This window comes from Leptodactylus fuscus, chromosome 3 (genome assembly GCF_031893055.1).
Source record: "Leptodactylus fuscus isolate aLepFus1 chromosome 3, aLepFus1.hap2, whole genome shotgun sequence".
Classification (NCBI taxonomy): Eukaryota; Metazoa; Chordata; class Amphibia; order Anura; family Leptodactylidae; genus Leptodactylus; species Leptodactylus fuscus.
Window position 1 is genome coordinate 170,501,166 of NC_134267.1, and position 20,727 is coordinate 170,521,892.

The window sequence follows — 20,727 nt, forward strand, 5'->3', positions numbered from 1 at the left end:
CAGGGAGGGTGAGTGTAGAAAGTGAGTGTAGGGTGAATGGGTAAGTGTAGAAAGACAAGGGGGCCTGAGTGAGAGGGAACTAGTGTAGAAGCTACACAGGAAGCTGCACAGCAGGAAGCTAACACCAGGTAAACAAATAATCTCAGCATTTGTCCTCTCTATCATATTTTGATATTGATGCAAAGCAGACCCGACAGATGCACTTTACCGTGAAATCTGAGGAAAATAAATAACAACAATAGGAACAAGCTGGCTCTGGCGAATTTTATGTGCCATATTCAACTTTAGTCAATAGCTTTAACTTCTAGTTAATATTAAAGGCTGTTAATATCTTTGCATCAGTTATTTTTATTGAATTTCATCTACCTTGTGATAACAGATATATTTGTAATTGGTTCATTTAAAAATTCTTAACTGTTTTGCAGTTTACATTTTAGGGAACATCTCACATGGTGGGGGATGGCAACGGCAGAGTTTCACACATGCAGTGGGTTTTAAATTCCAAGGGTACTTTTATTCCAATGCTTCAGGACAAAACAGTATGCAAACAAAATAAACTTAAGCCTGTCCGGCTCTAACTATACAGTAGGATGTCTCACTATCCCAGTGCAGGCCTAATACCTGGCACCAGACACAGTAGTAAACAGCCCATAACCGACCCAGGGGTGCTTTCTCTCCCTGGCTGCAAACTGGACAGCCTTTTTTAGACTTCCTTCCGCAGTAGTGAATTTTCAGGAAGCCTCACCTGAGACCACCCCGGTCCAGGAAAAATCCCCGCAGTGAACTAGAGGTGTGGAGCGGGACACTACAACTACTAACCTGTTCTTCACTCCAGGAAATCCAGCCCATATAACTTAAATAAAGAGTCCTAGCAAACTACGTTCTGCTAAAGCATCATACAGCGCTGGCAAAAATTAAGAGATCACTGAAAAATTTTCAATTTCTCTGATTTTTTTCTTCCTTGGTATATTTTTGAGTAAAATATTTGCAGAAATGCTAGTAATTAATCACCTACACAGGATCCCACTGGTTCAGTTGCAAACAATGTTTTGAGCATGTAGCAATGTCACTGCGTTACTTGTAAATAGATCACAAACAACAACGCACGATATTAAGCCAGTAAGAAAAATGGTTCGATCTTACCACAGTTTCAGGAGGTGAGGTGTCGCAACCGTTGGTATCAGCAACATAACAGACCCTAGATATCCCTGGGTAACTGTCCCTTGCACCCCAATAGCTCCCGCCCTAACAAGGGCAGTCCCAAACTGAACCTGGATATTACCCTTACAGTTCTTACGCAGCGTTTCAAGGTGTGTCAACACCCCTCTTCAGGGGACCTGACTAAACTAACACTAAACACATAGCATAGAGCTTCCTCAACTAATTATTCCATAGGAGGAATTTGCCCATATACATACAGTGCTCTTGGCTTGCTGAAGCATCCCCAGATCATCACAGATCTTCCACCAAATTTCACAGGTGCAAGACATTGTGGTTTGTACGCCTCTCCAGGTCTCTGTCTAACCATTAGATGACCTGGTGTTGGGCAAAGCTGAAAATTAGACTCATCAGAGAAGATTACCTTATTGCAGTCCTCTATAGTCTAATCCTCATGGTCTTTGGCAAACTTCAGGCTGGGTCTCCTTTGCTTCTCATTGATGAAAGCCTTTTTTCTAGCTTTACATGACTTGAGCCCTGCCTCTAGGAGCCTGTTACGAACTGTTCTTGCCATGCACTTCACCCCAGCTGCCATTTGCCATTCCTTTTGTAGATCACTTGATGTCATCGTGTGGTTGCTGAGTGACATTCGAATAAGATGACGGTCATCCCAGTCATTGGAGAGTCGCTTTCGCCCTCTGCCGGTCTGTAGCTTTGTTGTCCCCAATGCCTGCTGCTTGACCTTGTTGTAATGGACTGCAGTCTTCGAAATTTTAAAGGGATTCTACCACTAAAACAACATTTTTTTTCTATTTACCACGTCGGAATAGCCTTAAGAAAGGCTATTCATCTCCTACTGGCAGAGCTCTGTGAGTGAGACACAAGTAGAGCCGACTGCGCAGGCGTCAGAGTTGACCCAAACAGAATACGACAAGAGAAGGGGAGGATGCAGCTGAAGATGGAGGCGTCACTGGAGAGAGTTCTCTGGCAGCAGTGGGGACGCCCCCATTGCCATTTGAGTGCTGGGACTGCCCCCATTGCTGCGAAAGAACTCATTTGCATACTGGTAAAAAACGGTATTTCTACGGAACGGCGGGCCGGAGGCGACTGAGCAAGGTAGGAGACAAATAGCCTTTCTTAAAGCTATTCCGGCGTGGTAAATAGAAAAATGTTGTTTTAGTGGTAGAATCCCTTTAAGGATGGCAGCAACATGACGCTCATTGTATCCCTCTGCTAGTAAAGCCAGAATTGAGCCCTTCTTTTCCTCACTCAAGAATTTTCTTTTCAACTTCTTTGGAATGGTTAAAAGTTTTTTTTTTTTTTTTTTTCATTTAAGTTACTTTTGGGCTATTCCTAGCACTTGTTTTGCCATCCAGCTTGTCCTATTGCAAGAGGATTGTGAAGACCACAGCAGTGTTTTTTTTATACTTTTCCTAGTTGAATAAGATTTGGTTCAGGAGATCACCTAATCAGAAGCACATTAAGTAGAATAAGGTGGACTTTGGTTGGAATTCAACTGACACTGGAATGGAATGGCTGTCAGACATGTAGAGATACTGATTTTTAGAAAACTATGCAGTGGTCTCTTAATTTTTGCCAGAGCTGTATATCCTTCTGGATTTCTGTTACCCTGCCTGGCTGAGGAAACCAGGTGAGATATACACCCCGTCCACAACTTTACCATACACTTTACCACAACATGTATTCCTATTGAAAGCTGTTTGCTTGTCACGTGTCAGATAAATTTCTATCTATTCACTCTCCAGCCCTGCCTGTAAAACAATCATCTAAATTGAATTATAATCAAGTCAAAATTTGATGACAGAGAGAGAGCAATTTACAATGTAATGGATTACATGCAGAAATATATTTAATCCAATACAAGTGAATGAGAAGCTGTCCATATGTCTATTTAATTTATGTTCAGTTAGTCCAAATCCTGTAGTCTTAGTCAACAATAGCAAACATTCCTTCCATCTAGCATTACTTAACATTCCAGAATTGCCTGTCATCTTAGGAGCATCTTTCTCTTATAATTCTCTCTAAGTGAAGTGCTCCCTCTTATGTTCTCCCCTTGTCTAGCAAATGATCTAACCCTTTCTATTAAGCTATCTATATGCGGATATACATAAAGATGTAAACCACATTTACTTGCTACTTTTTACATGTGTTAATAATAATAATGTGACAAAGAATGAATGTATCAAACAGTAGGAGTGAGGGCCCTGCTCGCAAGAGCTTACAATCTATGAGGAAATAAGGAGACACAAAGTGCTTGTTTGGTACAATGATCCATCCATCTTTTAATAAATAAGGTCTTTTAACTAAGGAGCCCATCACCAGTTGGTGTCTGTGAATGTACAGAGTAAACTAAGTATATGGAGAGCAGAGTAACTTCTAGATGAAAGGGTCAGGGTCTGAAGAATAGAGTAGAAAGGATGGCTTAGGATAACAAATGTTAGCTTAGTATGCGGTGGTGCAGTACAATGCGATCAGGTTATGTGATAAACCTGCCTAAACAGATGTGATTTTAGGGCAGTTTTGAAGCTGCTGTAGTTGGGTATAGTTGAGTATTATTCTGATTGTCTTGAGTAGAGCATTCCAGAGAACTGGAGCAACTTGAGAAAAGTCTTGTGGGAATGGGATGTTCGGATGTCAGAGGATACAAGTCTAAAGTCATTGGCAGAACTGAGAGGATGGTTAGGGCAGTAGACAGTGAAGAGGGATGAGATGTAGGGAGGTGCAGGCCTATGGATGGATTTATGAGTGAGTGTGATCATTTTATATTGTACTCTGTGGTAACCAGTGAAGCAACTAGCACAAGGTAGATGTATCTGTGTACCAGCAATAGTTAAAATGAGCCTGAGAGACAATGAACTTTTTTTTATCAGTGAGAAAAAATGAATTCTGTAGACGTTTTTGAGGTACAAGTGACAAGAGTGTGCAAGTGTCTGAAAATAGGGAGAGAAGGTGAGATCTAAGTCAAATACAACCCCAAAACAGTGAGCATACTGCCTCAGTGTATGAGAAAGGCCATGATCATTTATAGAGATATCAGTGTCAGGTCGGTTAGAATATTTACTTGCTTTTAAAAAATATGCTGTCTGCGTTGAATGAGACATGTGGAAGAAGTCATCAATGCAGGAAGACCATTATTTCTGATACTTACGCAAATTGTGGAGATGGCTTGGTGACTTCTGTATAGGGATGAGGAGTGGAGCAAAGGAAAATTATCCGCTAGGGCAATGTGTAATGAATGACCCACAATTGTAGGCTGAATGAATGGGTCACTCCAAGAGATGGTGACCCCTGAATACATAAGACAGTAATGCACAGGGGGCCATTATCAGGTGACATAACCAAAGGAAAGACTAACAGGAAAAGAACAAATGACTGAGTAAAATGTAAAAATAAAGTAATGTAGCATGTGTTTTAGAAACAATGTCAAAATAATTGCCTAATGGTAGAAAAAAGATTCCTTCCGAAGTGCTTCCCTGGCATAACTATTCTTACTGTTGAGTGTTAATGAATCAGTTACTTCTTAGAGACCTTCAGATTTCTTGCTTACCATGTACTAGTATTCTGAACTTGACACCCTAAACCTTTAACTTCTGAGAAACGTAAACTAGTGCATTGACCTTGGCCTTTGGCTTGTCTATAGTTTGTCTCATCCCATTTGTAATAGCAGCCACCCAGAGAGCATACTCGAAAGGTTATGACCTACACATTTCCTGTGGTAAAGGCAAACAATTTCCTGCAGAGGTCCATCTTATTTTTTTAGTCACACCAAGTCCCTGATAACACACACAGACATCTATGCTCCAGATAACACCATGAGGGAAATTTTGTGTGGTTCAGATTCATTCTAGGAGAATGTTTTACTATAATTTGTGTCACTTTTACCAACTGTCATGCAATATGTATCCATGAGATACTGCAATGTTACTCCACTTTGTATGGCACCCCCTTACTGGAGTGTTAGTATGGCAACTTTAAAAAAAAAAATGGCAGTTGTTAAATCTGGTGTACAGACTTGATAGGCTAACTATGCCCATTTTCCCAATCTATTTTTGTAAGGAGCAATTAGTGTAAAAAATCAGCATATAGGCCCCAATCAGCATATACAAACGAAGGGGGACACCCCCAACTGATAAGGCTCAATAGAATATACTTAATGCTGAAGAAACAAATAAAGAAGATATAAACTGGCCACATGGGCCAGACAATATGAACAGCAAAAACATATAGGGAACAGGGAAAGGGGACAAGGCTCCGGAAAGACAAAACAAACATTCAAAACTACACACACAGACAACAGAGAGGAGGAAGACAGGACAAGAAAACATAGAGGTGAACCAGAAAGGGAAGGAAGAAACAAAGAGAGAACAAAGAGGATCAGAGATGCAACCAGATCCCCACTCAGGAAAAGAAAGAAGAGAAGTCAGAGGACTCCTGCAATATCACCCAGGGCCGCCAGAGCTGCTGAAACCTAGAGGGGTCAGGAGAGTCCTCTGCAACCAGGACCTCCATTCTCCGAATAAGGAGGAATTCCTGGAGGAACTCAAGAAGGGTAGGCGGAGTAGAGCTGCGCCAATGCTTCAGAATGACAACCCTGGAGGCTGTGAAAAAATGCCCCAGCAGATCTCTTTTGATGTCAGCCAACTTACCAGGAATAACCGATAGCAGGGCCAGTTGAGGCGAGACCACAACTGCGCGTTCATACACTCTGGAATAGAGGGAGAAGACTGCATCCCAAAATGATCGGAGAACAGTACACTCCCACCAAATATGGAGCATGGTGCCCCTCTCGGTATCACAGCACCAACATTGGTCAGAAACAGCAGGGAAGATCCTATGAAGGAGGTCAGGACATCTATACCATCTGGTATGGATCTTAAAGCGCCTCTCCTGCACACTACAGGGCAAAGCCAATTTATGGGAAAGAGTGAAGGCCTTGTCCCAATTGGCAGATGGGAGACCTAAGGAAAACTTAGCGTTCCACGAGGAAACATACGAGGGAAGCCCCAGTGTAGCATCAGTAAGGAGAAGATCATACAGAAGAGACAACACACGTTGGGTAGAGGAGACAGTGATGGATTCCAGTGCTAACAACGGTGTAGAGAGAAGGGATGAGAGAGAGAGAACTTTCTTAGAAAGGATGACAACTGACCATACTCCAACCAGGAGAGGTGGAGGTCTGGATGCGTCAGACAGAGCTGGACGAAAGGAAGTAGGGAGGAATCGCCAACAACCTGCCGGAGGAGAACTTCATCAGACTTACCCCAGCAAAGGAATCTAGACCCCAAGCAACCCGGGGGGAACATGGGATTATCAAACAGAGAAGTCAACGGGCCTGTAACCCGTGCCAACCTCCCAGTAGAACACACCAGGTCCAAGATCTTAAGAAAATGCAGGGAAAGGACAGATTGTCCGGAGGACTTAGGGCAGAAATGTGGCGGGATCCACAGCAGGGCAGAGAGAGAGGGTGAGATCTGGTCAGCCTCTATAGCGACCCATTGTTTGTCGCAACATCGGAACTGCCAGTCGAAGAGACGAAGCAGAACCGAGGAGAGGTAGTGTAGTCTAATATCTGGCAAACCCACTCCCTCTCTGCCCTTATGGCGGGTGAGAGCATGGAAACTAAGTCTACTCCTTGATGCGCCCCACATGAATTTCCCAAATAAGGACTGGAGGCACACAGTTTATTTTCTGTACTGTGAGAAGGTGACAGGCAGAGTGCTGGAGTCCAGATATATCAGCCCCAGGTTTCTGACATATGTGTGGTCCAGGGTGGATCTGGAGTAGGCCTCAACACAGGTGTAAATCCTTGGCTCACTACTGGACCAGAAAAATGCTGCAGATCCTGCATTGCAGGGCAGTTGCATGGAGTGAAAGGAGGTGTATGGTTCTGTCCTGTAACTCTGAGTCCGGTGAGACAATATTGTGTTTGTTTTATTTGTATGACTGGTAGTAAGCCACATGTATAGCTAGGTTATCAGTTCTATTTAGTTAGTTGCTCAGACGAGCAGGTTTTTTTTTTTATTTTGTTTTTGCCTGAAGTTAAGGCTATATTTTGTTTTGCTCATTTTGTGCCTGAAGTCATGGTTTATTCATTATCCTTTTTTTTCTAAATAAACTGGTTTGCTGCATATTTTGTGTCCCTGTCTTGACTATTTGGGTCCGCACCACTGCTTCTACCAAGCTAACTTCCCCATAGTACATAAATCCAAAACATTGCACAAACTCAATTCTGGCGTGCAAGGCGTTATAAATTAACACCCCCCCATGATGTTGTCACTGAAATATGATTACAAAGACAGCAGATGTACAGATTGAAATGCAGTTATTAAACGAATCACAATTGTATATATTTTAATTGTATTCATTTTTATCAAACTAAAAGGAAATTAAGTAATAACACAGGTTTTGTGTTCTAACATCTATAATTTACATTCAGAAGTAGATTAAGGAAGCATCTTGCTTTGTGGTCTGCTGTGATACTAAATGATGTTACTTATAATAGTTTATTAGTAATAGATGAGCATGTCAGAATGATGTGTCTATTGCAAGGCACAACCAAGATGAGCAATTTAATAAAGGCTTATTGAGAAATCACAGTTTTTCTGAGAAATGATATCTTAGTAATATTCTCTTCACATAAAGATAGAAAATTGCATATTTTTTACTTCATCCTTTTTATACAACAGAGGAAACAGGATGTCAGAGGAAGATGCAGAATAAAAAGTATCACATTGATATGGTCTTTCTAGGTACATGTTTATGTAGCAACATTTCTACTAGCAGATAGCTCCATTCATTTAATGTAAGAGAATATTTTGATAATCTCCTTGAAAACAATTTACACGTAAGATATAATGCCTTCTATACAGCAAGTGATCACCTTGAGTGAATAGTACAGGGCAGGGATCTGCGGTTCCCAAAATGCACAAGGCACTTTCTGAAAAAACAGTATGATGAACAACTAAGTTAATGTTACTCTATGGCTGATATTACTCTTGTCGATAGGTTATTGGTACGAGAAATTTGGGGCTGAACAACCCCTTTTAAAAAGTATGGGAATGTTGGGAGATCAGATCATTGAAACATCGCATTCTGACCTTATGATTTATAAAGAGGATCTTTCATGTACTTGAGCACACATGGGTTTATATACCGCTAGAAAGCTGACAGTGCGCTGTAGCGCTATACTGTGAGGGGGCATTCCTTACTATCCAGCGAAGACACTGAGGGGTGAGGAAAGCCTCCCCCTGACAGTACTCATCCATAGACTAGTATTGGGGTGAGGTTCCTCACCGCTCAGTGTCATGGTCACAGTATAGCGCTACACACAGTACTGTCAAGAGTACTGTCCGTTAGACTGTCAGAAACACCCTTCTGAAAATGAAGAGCTAATGGTAAATGCACTGATAGCTCTTCCACCGGGGCACATTATGTAAAAACTGACAGTGCACTGAATTCAGTGCACTGTTGGCTTTCTAGCGGTAAATAAAGCTGTGTATGCCTGAGAGTGGTTTGGGTATAGACATTGGCACCTCTACCAGCAGAAGTAGTGGGGCATATTTGGGAGGCTGTTATGGGTAGCATTGTGGGCAGTCACACTGTAATGCACCATTTGTGGCTGTATCAGTGACATGTATCTAGGAATTTGTTGCAAAGCCCTTATCTTTTCTTTCAATTCAAAATGTCAGTCTTTTTTTTTTTTACTGTTTATGGAAACAGCTGAAAAAAACAGACAGAAAACTGGAAATGTCTGACCAGCCATGGTATACACAGCTGACAGTGAAGCATAATGTAGAGGGGTGTCAGACTGACCACTGCAGATCAGATCTGAAAAGAGGTTCAACCTAATTGAAAGTATGTCCTGATGGCTATATGCAATTCTAAAATCCTAAGTCAAGCAGAAGGCCTGCCAAATGTGTACAGTTTTTGAGCCTGTTAGTTTTGTTGAAGATATGTCAGGATCTTGTGCTTCTTACTCATAAATGTTTGTGGTTGGATGTTTTAACATATTTGTGGTTTCCTAGGTTTGTTAGGGCTTGGATACAAGCTAATGAAAATATCAAGGGAGCATGAAATGTAAAATGAAGCAGTCTTAGTGCAAGGGTCCATGAAGCAAAACGTAGCTAAAAAATGCTGCAGAACAAAAGTAACAAAAATATGTTGTGTTTTTGCAGCAGTATTTCACTGCTGCTTGAGTTGTTGTGTTTTCCTCAGTGTTTTTCTTCCGCTATTAAACCTATTGGGAAAACACTTATGATTCCATGACTAAAATTTACATGCTGCATTTTTGAAAATTTAGCTTTTTTTTTTTTTTTCATGCCGAGCCGTACACGCGGGCACTTCCCATTCACTTCAGTGGGACTGCTCGTAGTGTAAAAAGCAGCCCATTCATTTCTATGGGTAGCGCTCGTATGCCGGCTCCCATAGAAATGAATGGAACTGCTTTATATGCCACTGATTCTGAACGTGTTTTACGTTCAGAATAAGCTGCCGCTTACTTAGTGTGAACTCACCCTTAGGCTACATTCACATGACAGAGGTGCAAAATGGCCATCTTGCACCAGAGGAACATCTGTTTTCAGGTGTCCCTCAAACATTACAGTATGTGTATAGACAAATATATAACATGACCTATATGTTGATGGTCCTTTATGACGCACTGTCAAATTAACGGTTATAAGAATAGCCCCCGTTAACTGACATTGAATTTTATTCTACTGTGTGACGACTGTAAAAAAAACCCCAAAAAAACGACGTCACGCTGCTAATATTCACTGTCATATGAATATAGTTTAAAGCTTTTAAGGTAGGCTACATCTAGTCAAACTTTTATAAACTTTTGAGGGCTGTCTAAGATAAATTCCCTAGAATTTCACATGAATATTGCTAATATTTTCTTTCCTGTATGTGCTGCCACGCTTTTACGCTTCCTGAGAATGCGCAGATAAACTGACTAATTGTCACCGGTCTTTTGCTCACAACTACCTTCCTCTTTCTGTTAAATATGTCAGCATTGGAGAAGGAATGTTTTTTCCATAAAATATGATTTTATTCAGAAAAAGTGCTAAACAATAAAAATAACATAAATGTTGCATCATAATTGTACTGACTCAGAGTAAAGTTTACCTTTTATTAATACATAATACTACATGGCATAAAACGTAGAGATGGGAGGGCAACACTGTGGCTCAGTGGTTAGCACTACAGCCTTGCAGCGCAGGAGTCCTGGGTTTGAATCCTGCCAAGGACATCATCTGCAAGGAGTTTGTATGTTGTCCGCATGTTTATGTGGATTTCCTCCCATTCTACAAAGACATATTGATAGGAGAGAAAAAAAAAAAAAAAAAAGCTAGAGCTGGGCAAACCTCTCAAAATTAGTTTTGAGTTCAGCAGCTCAGGTCCCTGATTAGTAGGAAAACGCTGGTAAAAATAATGCAGAAAAAAAGTAACAAAAACATGTTTGTTCTGCAGAATTTTCACTGAATTTTTGTTGCTTTCCTCAGTATTTTTTCTTCCCCTATGGGGAATATGCTCGTGATTCCGCAGCTAAAATTTACATGCTGCATTTTTGAAAATTCAACTATTCCCATACCTTCCAATTTTTAAAGGACCGAAAGAGGGAGAGATTTTGCAGCACGCGGTGGCAAATATAGCTCCACCTACTTCTATGACTCCACCCATTCTCATCTATTTCTTTTTGTGCCCCACACAGTATAATGCTCTTACAGCCACCCGAATATTATATGGCCCCCACATTATAGTATTCATCTCCAATTAACATCACATTATAAAGTCCCTCTTCTGGTGCATCCACAGTTTAATCTCACCTTCCTGCAGCCCCATAGTTTAATGTCAACCTCGAGCTGCTCAAACTAGGAGCAATTAGATGCGGACATTAAACTAGGGCATCTGGAGGGGGACATTAGACTATTGGACAGCTGGAAGATGACATTAAACTCAGATAGCTTGAGAGTGACATTAAACTAGGGGCAACTAGAGAGGGACATTAAAGCCAAAGTTATGTCATTGTGAAAATTACATTACTATACTCTGGGGTCTGATGGCCAACGACACTCTCCTGGTGACTAGAGATAAGTGTAGTTTTCAAAAATTCAATTCAGCAGCATTGCCAAATTTTCAGATTCGATTTTCATTAATTTGTGGCAAATTGCGTTAAAGAACAACTATTTCCTGGCTGCAGAGAGCCTGTATAGTAGTGCAGTGGATTTTAATGATGTCCCACTAAGGAACCTGAACCAGCAATGCACTGATCACTGGTTCAGCACTATAGACTGCAATACACATGTATTACAGTCTATAGAGGAAGTCAGCCTATGCAGACGCATAGGCTGACTTCCTCACTTCTGGGCAGGATCAACCAAGTACTGGGGACTACTAGCAGTCTGTAGTCACTGGTCAGAACCTGTTTCACATGTTTGACTGCAGCATCCAAGGGGTTAAAACCCGAAGCTTTGCTCTGACCGGGGGTTATGGAGCAGAGATATCATAGAAGAGTGACAGACACTACGAGGAGGCCCAAAAGAGCTATTGGAAGGTGAGTATGATTTTTTTTTCATCTGCCCTGGGCCACCATCTAATCTACTCTTGGGTTTGAATGTGGTGGCCATTTTGGTTTGCCCAAGATGAATCTCCATTTGTTCAGTTTTATAAAAATTTAACAAATTTCTGTATTCAGGTTGAACCACGCTTGGTAAGAACCAATTCGACCAGAAGAGGAATAAGAGTGCCTGATAGAGATGAGTGTGAGAAGGAGAATGAGAGTGCCACAGAATCAGTGAAAGTCTTTTGGTTTCAGAGTGTCAAGTGGGTTTGAAGATTCTATTATTTGTAAAGTGACAACAAAGTGTAAAAGAAAAGTGTTCAAATATATAAAATAATCACTGTGATGTTTAGATGTGTTTAATGAATATTGTCATGCTTTTAGTTGAGGAACCACAGTATCTCGTATCATATGTGCAATTGCTTATGTTCACCTCATTCTAACATTTTATGCTAAAAAAAAAAAAACCCTTATCTTTTTTATCTGTGTATAATATGTCACATTATTGCAAAGCTATAGGGAATGTGTACATTCAGCCAAGTCAGCCCATGTGTTCGCCATTAACACTACCCCCTCTTTGAATTCTGTATGAGAGCCAGAGAAATAGTTACCACAATGGAAAAACAGGATTATGATATCACAATACAGGAAGTACATTTCTCTGAGTTGCTAAATTTGCATGACTTTTATTCTCTATTTTCGCTTTTTTTTTTGTTATTGACATCAGTATGGCGCCATCTCCAGCCTTTTATATAGTACCATATGTATTATGTTTTTTCTTCTAAGTATTAGGTCAATTATGTGCAGTGGATGATATGTAGCGTAAAGTGAGTCTTCCACTTCCCCCCAACATATTCAACTCTCACCACCATGTTAAAGAGCAAATTACAGTGATAAACACCATCCCTTTGTTACATATGGCACTTTTATAGATTCACAGAGAAGTAACTTTGAAGTCTAATGAAAATGAAGTGGTTGACGTAATGGGGTGGGTCCTCGGTACTTGGTGTACTATCTTGCCACTCAAACCCCTAACACTATCTGCCTGTACCACAACTCATAATGATAATATATATAATTGATCTTCTCAATGTTATGCCGTCCCCCATCCTTATTAAGGTCCATTCACACGGAGTAACGTGCCGCATGACCTGGCACGTATACGACGTGTGAGATTTTGAGCGCCGTAAAAGCTCCCATTGATTTCAATGGGAGCGTGGATCATATACGCCGCGTTATTTTGCGTATACGTGGCATGTTACTCCGTGTGAATGGACCCTAAGCAGCAAGATCAGTTCTCCCAGAGTTAAAGGGCCACCCCAGTACACCAGCTACCACATTTGCATGAGACTTCAACATTTCATTTTTTTTTTCAGGTGAAAAATCATTTTTGGATCAAAGCAGGTACATAAGTGCTGAATGTGAACGCATCCTAAACACGAAGAGAACGGTGGGGTAGAACAGATTGAAAACTAGTGTGCTGTTGAATCTTTCACAAACAGCAGCAGTTACTTTAGGCTAAGGCCCTACGTAGCGAGTCAAAAAAACGCTGCAGAAAAGACAGCAGTCGAAACGCAAAATGTTTTTTTCTGCAGTAATTTTTTCACAGAAAGTCCACAGAGTTTTCCTTTGTGGACTTTCTGCTTCTTTTATACCTATATAGAAAATGCCAGCGCTTCTGCAGGTATAACTGACATGCAATTTGCAAAAAACGCTTGTGTTTTTCAAATCTCAGCATTTCCGGTACAAATTTTTTTATGAAATGTGTGGATGGGATTAGCCAGAATCCAATCCACTTTGCAGGCACTGTAAAATGGGCATTTTCGCAATTTGGGGCGCCGGCAGAAAGAGGATTTTTTTAGTCAGTTATATGTTTACAAGTTATACAAACCTTCAGCCCACAGTCTCAGATACTTGGAGACCACTTTATTTTACACGCAATATATTAGATAGTAACATAGTGAGTACTGTTGAAAAAAAAGACATATGACCATCAAGTTCAACTCAGGCATGGGCAAAGATATGACTGAAGAGACAAGTGAAAGAAATAAGCATCAATGCTGTTTTGCTGTAAAAAGACACCTATGCTGATCTTGAAGCTGTCAGCTGTTGCTGCTTTGACCAGTTCTTGGGGTAGACTTAATAAATAACAAATATGTCAGCTCACCCACAAATCTTCTAATTCCAAAAAAACAGGTATCAATTACCTTGTAAGGAAAGGAAGGTGCTCGGAAAATTCGGCCTCTCAGCCCAAGGTGTAGATACAAGCGTCCATATTTGAAAAAATCCAGCATCAATTCCTTGAATAAAACTTAACTTTTATTGTGAAAAAGTTTTCCGGAGCATAATCATAGCTATGATTAAGGGGCTACAATAACGCCCGAAACGCGTCAGCCAGACGTCTTTTCATCTCTGCCATCATGAATATCTATAATTGATTTTATGGAGCGGTTTATGCCGCGGAAAACTTTTTCACAATAAAAGTTAAGTTTTATTCAAGGAATTGATGCTGGATTTTTTTCAAATATGGACGCTCAGTTCTTGGGGTAGGCTATTCCACAGATTCACAGTCCATACTGTGGAGAAGGTCATTGTGAAGCCTGTTGTTTATACCATGGAGATTGCATCCATAGTCCTTTGGTAGAAGCATGAGCAAATCAGGAATATAGTCTTCAGGTTTAGCTCATCTTCCTTTAGTCCTGGTGAAGGTTTCTCGTAGAAAATTCATGTTTAATCTTCTGTGTCTCCACTGTATTATGAGTACTGCCATTGCTCCTCTGCATTTCTGTTTGTGATGCCTCCCCCCAAAGTTAGTCCCCCTGTGAGAGAGTGAAGGGTGTGGTCTGGGAAGACAGGTATATTCCAGCCAGACACCTAAAGGTTGTGTGGTAAGACTCACACCAGGGAGGTCAGCTGACTAATCAAGGCCTGATAATAGTCTGAGTGTGAAGAAGACTAGCAGTGTGGCACCACACTCACAGAGCTGACCTGTCCAGACCGAACCTCCAGAGCAGGTACTGTGCCGCCCGTTGTTGTAGCCAAGGTGGGAGACTGGTAGCCAGTCTCCTGTATAGTCAGGGAAAAGTTTCCTTATGTTTAAGTTAGTTTTCTCAGCCGAGAAGGAGTTTGTTTTTGTTTATCCTGTGGCTTTGCAAAAGCAGTGTATGCACTACAAGTAAATAAAGCCTGAACTCTTGTGCAATCCAGTGCTTGTGTTCCTGTTTCTTGCACTGCTACAAGCATCTACCTGAGTGATTTCCCCCCCCCCCTACACACACACACACACACACACGCACACACAAAGTTTAGCCCCCTGTGGAGGTCCCCATTGCTTCCTTTGCAAGAAATAGGGGATTGTAGGGTTATAGGTTAAACTTGATGGACTGATGTCTTCATCCTAATGAAGGTTCCCAGGCCTGTCCTAGCAATATAGCTATTGAGGCTGGTGTATGACAATGTAGCTATATAGAGATAGTCCTATAGACTGCAAAACAGTTGTATTGCAGTCTATGGGACACACAATCAAAAGTTTGCAGTTTCAAGCCCCCTAGTGAGGCTAAAAAAAATTGTTTAAAAAAAAAGAAAAAAAATTCAGGTCTCCTGATTTCCCTAAATTTTCAAATAAAAATAAGCAAAAACAAACACAAATTATACATCCACACTTCCAAAATGCATGGTCTACAAATATATACAGAATGCTGTAAAAACAAAACCACACAAATGTAGTTTTTCTCCAATTCCACCCCATTCTGATATTTTTCCAGTTTCCCAGGACATTGTACAGAATATTAAATAGTACTATTACAAAGTACAATTTGGCCCGCAAACATTAAGCCCTCATATGGCTCTGTGAATGGAAAAATAAAAAAAAAGTCATGGGGTTATTTGCTCCATAGTTGTCTGTGTGATGCTGAATATTGGAGAGGGATATAATGTAAACAAGCAATCAGATTGAACATAAGTGGAGAAGGAAACAGATTTTAATAACATATATTACGAAGTCTTATATTTAAAGGGGTTTTCCCATCTCAATGTTTCAACATGCTGCCTGCAGTGTCTGCTTCTCACTTCCTGTATCTGTCTTCCCTCCTCCTCCCTCTTGCTGAACGGGACACAAAACACTTATGCAGGTCAGATAATATGCAGATGCTTGTACAGAACAGGCTCAGTGTTATCTGTGTGTTTATATAGAGAGATAACAGACTTTATCAGCAAAGTGCAATTAGCTGAATGATTGTCCTGTCGGCAAGAGCAGTGAGTGATGTCACTTGTCCTGTAGGTCCATGGTTTTAGCAACACTGTGTAAACAATGGGAGGAATAAATTCACATATCAGGAGAACAAATCAGAATTTCTAAAGCAATATTTTAGGAAAAGTCTTCAATTTACATTAGCTACCAGTATAGATAGGATCCTTGAGATGGGACAACCCCTTTAAATGCATTATTAATTTATGAAAAGTAGTTTAGAACTGGAGACCGCTTTAAGACTATGGACAGTAGAATGGTTCTCACTAAAGTTAAGTAAATTAAAGGATTTGGTCTCTTTCAGACCAATATTGAGAGACAATGTTATTGTTTATATAATAACAAGTTGTACAATTTTCTAATATACTTTCTATATCAATTCCTCACTGTTTTCTAGATCTCTTCTTGCTGTTATTCACTCTGTTACTGCTGGGGGATAAAAGTCTGACCATGGTCATGTGATTTTATAGTCCATAGTCATGTGATATAACATATAGGTGCACGGCTCGTTACAGTCCCAGCACAGTAATCAGACATCTGCCTGGCCTGGTAATGGTCAGTCATGACTATTCACTATTACTGCTGCATGGGAGCATCTACCTCTGACTACCCAAATAACTATTGGTGGGTTGCATAAGTTATAATATAATTTATTGTTCTCCTCATAGCATAATTAAGGATTTAAGCTGGACCTGTTTATAAGTGGGTCCATGGGAGTAGTTATAGGGGGTGCACTTTTAGAAATTGTAATTGGGCACAAATCTATCAATACAACATTAGGCACCATCATTTTACGTAGCACATGGTAAGTGGAGTCCAGTTAAATATTTTGCCTTGGAGTCCAGGTGCTTAAAGTTACATCTCCACTGTGAAACACAGTGTGATCAGCATATTGTTGAGGGACTCTTCTAACAACAGAGCATTGTCTATAGTAGAGAACCTATTTAAGGTAAGAAGTGGTTGAGGCTGTTTCTTCTTATAACGAATTCTTTACTAATGAGGACCATGTACCTAGTGGGGATAGAAATACAAAGCTGTCAAGTGTAATATCTGTAAAGATGTTTAGGTTTCTAAAAAATGTCCCCAGGAAAGCGTGTTATCACCTGAGAAAGACTTTACCACGTAGTGCTTTGCAAATGTGTCAGCACGCCAGTGGGACAAGAATGCAGTGTGAAATAGGTTGCACATGACTTGGCCGCCAAACAACATTGTAATGCAATGCATTTCATAATCATATATTCCTCTGCCATATTAACATAACAATAGCTTTAACCCTATAGATTGAAGACTGGAAATAACCAAGTTATCTATATGGGTATTCAATGTAAGTGTGCTGTCCTCCCTTCTATCCAACACAAATCCAAAACCGTGAAATATATGACTTTTATCTGTTTTTACTTTCTGATTATCTTTTCTGAGCGTAGACAAGTAGAATTGGGGGAATTTCTGACCTGTGCCATTGAATTGGAAGTGTAGTCATATATTTTTTTTAACCCAACTACCATGTAGCACATGGTCTCAAGTGGTACTTTAATCAATTAATAGCTGCTGCTCCACTGATTCTAGCGCAGTTGGAAATTTTTCTCTATCCCCCACCATTTCCGAACAATCAATTCTGTTAGTTTTGGTGCCTGATATACTATTTAGTCTCTGTACTGTCAGGAGGGTGCAGTGTCAGGAAGGAGCAGACAAGGGGTGTGATTCTGAGCTCTGACACTGGCTGCCTCTGATTGTAGCTCTGTATCCACCCCCCAGCCTGACACCGCCCTTCTGACATTACAGAGCTTCAATAGCACATCAGGCACCAAAACTAACTGCGCTTGTTGCTGGGTAAGCTATATAGAAAATTCCAACTGTGTTGGAATCACATGTGGAGCGGCGCTTATTAACAGATGCTAAGAACTTGAATTAGCGGAGGTGGTGAAAGGTCCTCTAAGTATTTTCATCATATGTCATAGGAAGAATATCAGTTTCCCCTTTCCTTACCCACTTTTTAGCTCATGATTCAGCGTCACTGGAATGACAAATGTTACCTAGTATTGTACACTAAAATTATTGTCTCTGTGCTAAAACTTTACTTTCCAAATTGACATTGTAGATATATTTTACCAGATGTGGAAGTCGATGTCTGATGTCCATTACACTCACAAAACAGCTGATTTATGGGGCCACGGTCCTCTGGCAAGCCCTGCAACCACTTGCCTATATACTAGGTGGAGAGCCTTACACAGTGTGGCAGCTGTATATGTTATTTCCACACAGTATCATTTATTTGAATGGGACTGATCTACAGAAGAATCATATGACAGACAGAAGTTCCTGAGTCTTGTTACCCATAAAATTAGATGATTAGTTGTATTTCCAGGAGTTGGACCCCACCAATATGATATTGCTGTCTAAGAGTGAATCTGGGACTCTTATTGTAGATTCAGTTATTATATAGAATATCACCCTGTTACTGTAATCTTTCTATAAAGAATATCTCTTGTGCATATATAATATTATGGACAACTCTGTGTTAATATTTTTACATTTGTTTTTTGTTTAACAGGAAAGAAAACATTCCAAAAGATCCATCTCTTCATGTCTCTGATACAATTCACATTAGTAAGGGGGAAGAAAAGATGGAAATAGATGTTCAGGATGTGGGTAACCTGAAAGAGTCATCCCCCAGTTCATCGGTTGTGTGTAAGGAGGACTCCAAAGTATTTGCTGAGGAAAGAAAGGACAATGCAGTAAGTAGGTAAGCCACTCTTTCACATTAGCATTACTATATTGTCTCCTGGGTGTTCTGTACTGTTTCTTATTCTTTGTGGATATGTAATTTTAGGCATTATAGCTAACAGGATGACATCATCGCATAATTAGGTGAGCTGCTCAAGTAACCCCTTAAAGACACACCCTAAGTGGAGCTCCTTACACTGAGCTAAACCCTTCCAGCAAGAGACCTTTTCATTCACCCCTGAAATGATTTGTCCCATTAGGTCATGCCAGGATAGTCTCCATAGGAAAGAAAAACATAAGACTTCTCTATGTGCAGTGCACTGTAGGAGTAACCGTGGATTAATGCTAGCAATTTAGTGTTTCCTACTGAATTATCAATAAAGTTATATTGATTTTATAATGTGATAAAGAATGTAACTAAAAGGGGTGCATTAGCAGTAAACACTACTGGGCCCTGGAGCCTCATGGGGCCCAAAAGCCTCTCTACAATATAAGAAGATACCACTATTATAAGTAACACATAGTACAATTTCTACAGCTTCAAATGCAAACTAAAGATGCATCTTTTCAGACAAGCCTATCACAATGTCTAACGTAAACCCTTAACCCTCCTCTGTCCCCGCTCCCACATTTCCCCACATGATATGATGCTAACTTTATAGGTCCAAGCTCCATCCACATGTTACAGGACACGACTGGTGACGGCTCATAAAGTTTTATGTTTGTGTAATGAGTCACCTCTATTACAAAAGTGTCTGACTTCTGCATAAGCAATACCGCCCCTGCTACCTCTTGTGTCACCCCCTCTACCTCATAGATTGTAAGCTCTTGCGAGCAGGGCCCTCAGTCCCATTGTGTGAAATGACTTTCTTTGTAATGTATCTGTCTGTATTTGAACCCTACAAATTGTACAGCGCTGCGGAATATGTTGGCGCTATAGAAATAAAATTTAATTAAAAAAAAAAAAAATACATGGGGTCTCTTTACATATGTTGCATCGGGACCAAGGAGCTTCAAATTATACTTCTCAATGTGATGTTAAGTTTGGGTTGTGTCGTATATCTCGTCAATATGCATAGGGGTGCAGTCACTACAACCAATACAGATACAGTCCTATGAAAAAGTTTGGGCACCCCTATTAATCTTAATCATTTTTAGTTCTAAATATTTTGGTGTTTGCAACAGCCATTTCAGTTTGATATATCTAATAACTGATGCACACAGTAATATTTCAGGATTGAAATGAGGTTTATTGTACTAACAGAAAATGCGCAATATGCATTAAACCAAAATTTGACCGGTGCAAAAGTATGGGCACCCTTATCATTTTATTGATTTGAATACTCCTAACTACTTTTTACTGACTTACTGAAGCACAAAATTGGTTTTGTAACCTCAGTGAGCTTTGAACTTCATAGCCAGGTGTATCCAATCATGAGAAAAGGTATTTAAGGTGGCCAATTGCAAGTTGTTCTACTATTTGAATCTCCTCTGAAGAGTGGCATCATGGGCTACTCAAAACAACTCTCAAATGATCTGAAAACAAAGATTGTTCAACATAGTTGTTCAGGGGAAGGATACAAAAAGTTGTCTCAGAGATTTAACCTGTCAGTTTCCACTGTGAGGAACATAGTAAGGAAATGGAAGAGCACAGGGACAGTTCTTGTTAAGCCCAGAAGTGGCAGGCCAAGAAAAATATCAGAAAGGCAGAGAAGAAGAATGGTGAGAACAGTCAAGGACAATCCACAGACCACCTCCAAAGAGCTGCAGCATCATCTTGCTGCAGATGGTGTCACTGTGCATCGGTCAACTATACAGCGCACTTTGCACAAAGAGAAGCTGTATGGGAGAGTGATGAGAAAGAAGCCGTTTCTGCACGTACGCCACAAATAGAGTTGCCTGAGGTATGAAAAAGCACATTTGGACAAGGCAGCTTCATTTTGGAAACAAAAATTGAGTTGTTTGGTTATAAAAAAAGGCGTTATGCATGGCGTCCAAAAAGAAACAGCATTCCAAG

General features: G+C 40.4%; 1 protein-coding gene across 1 annotated transcript in view; it reads left to right on the top strand.

Annotated features, from left to right (window-relative positions):
* The window catches only part of VEPH1 (ventricular zone expressed PH domain containing 1), a 261,145-nt gene that overhangs the window by 99,737 nt on the left and 140,681 nt on the right, over nt 1–20,727 (top strand). The window contains exon 8 of the mRNA XM_075268752.1: nt 18,538–18,729. Coding sequence (XP_075124853.1) covers nt 18,538–18,729 — 192 coding nt within the window. The remainder of the gene's footprint in view (nt 1–18,537; nt 18,730–20,727) is intronic.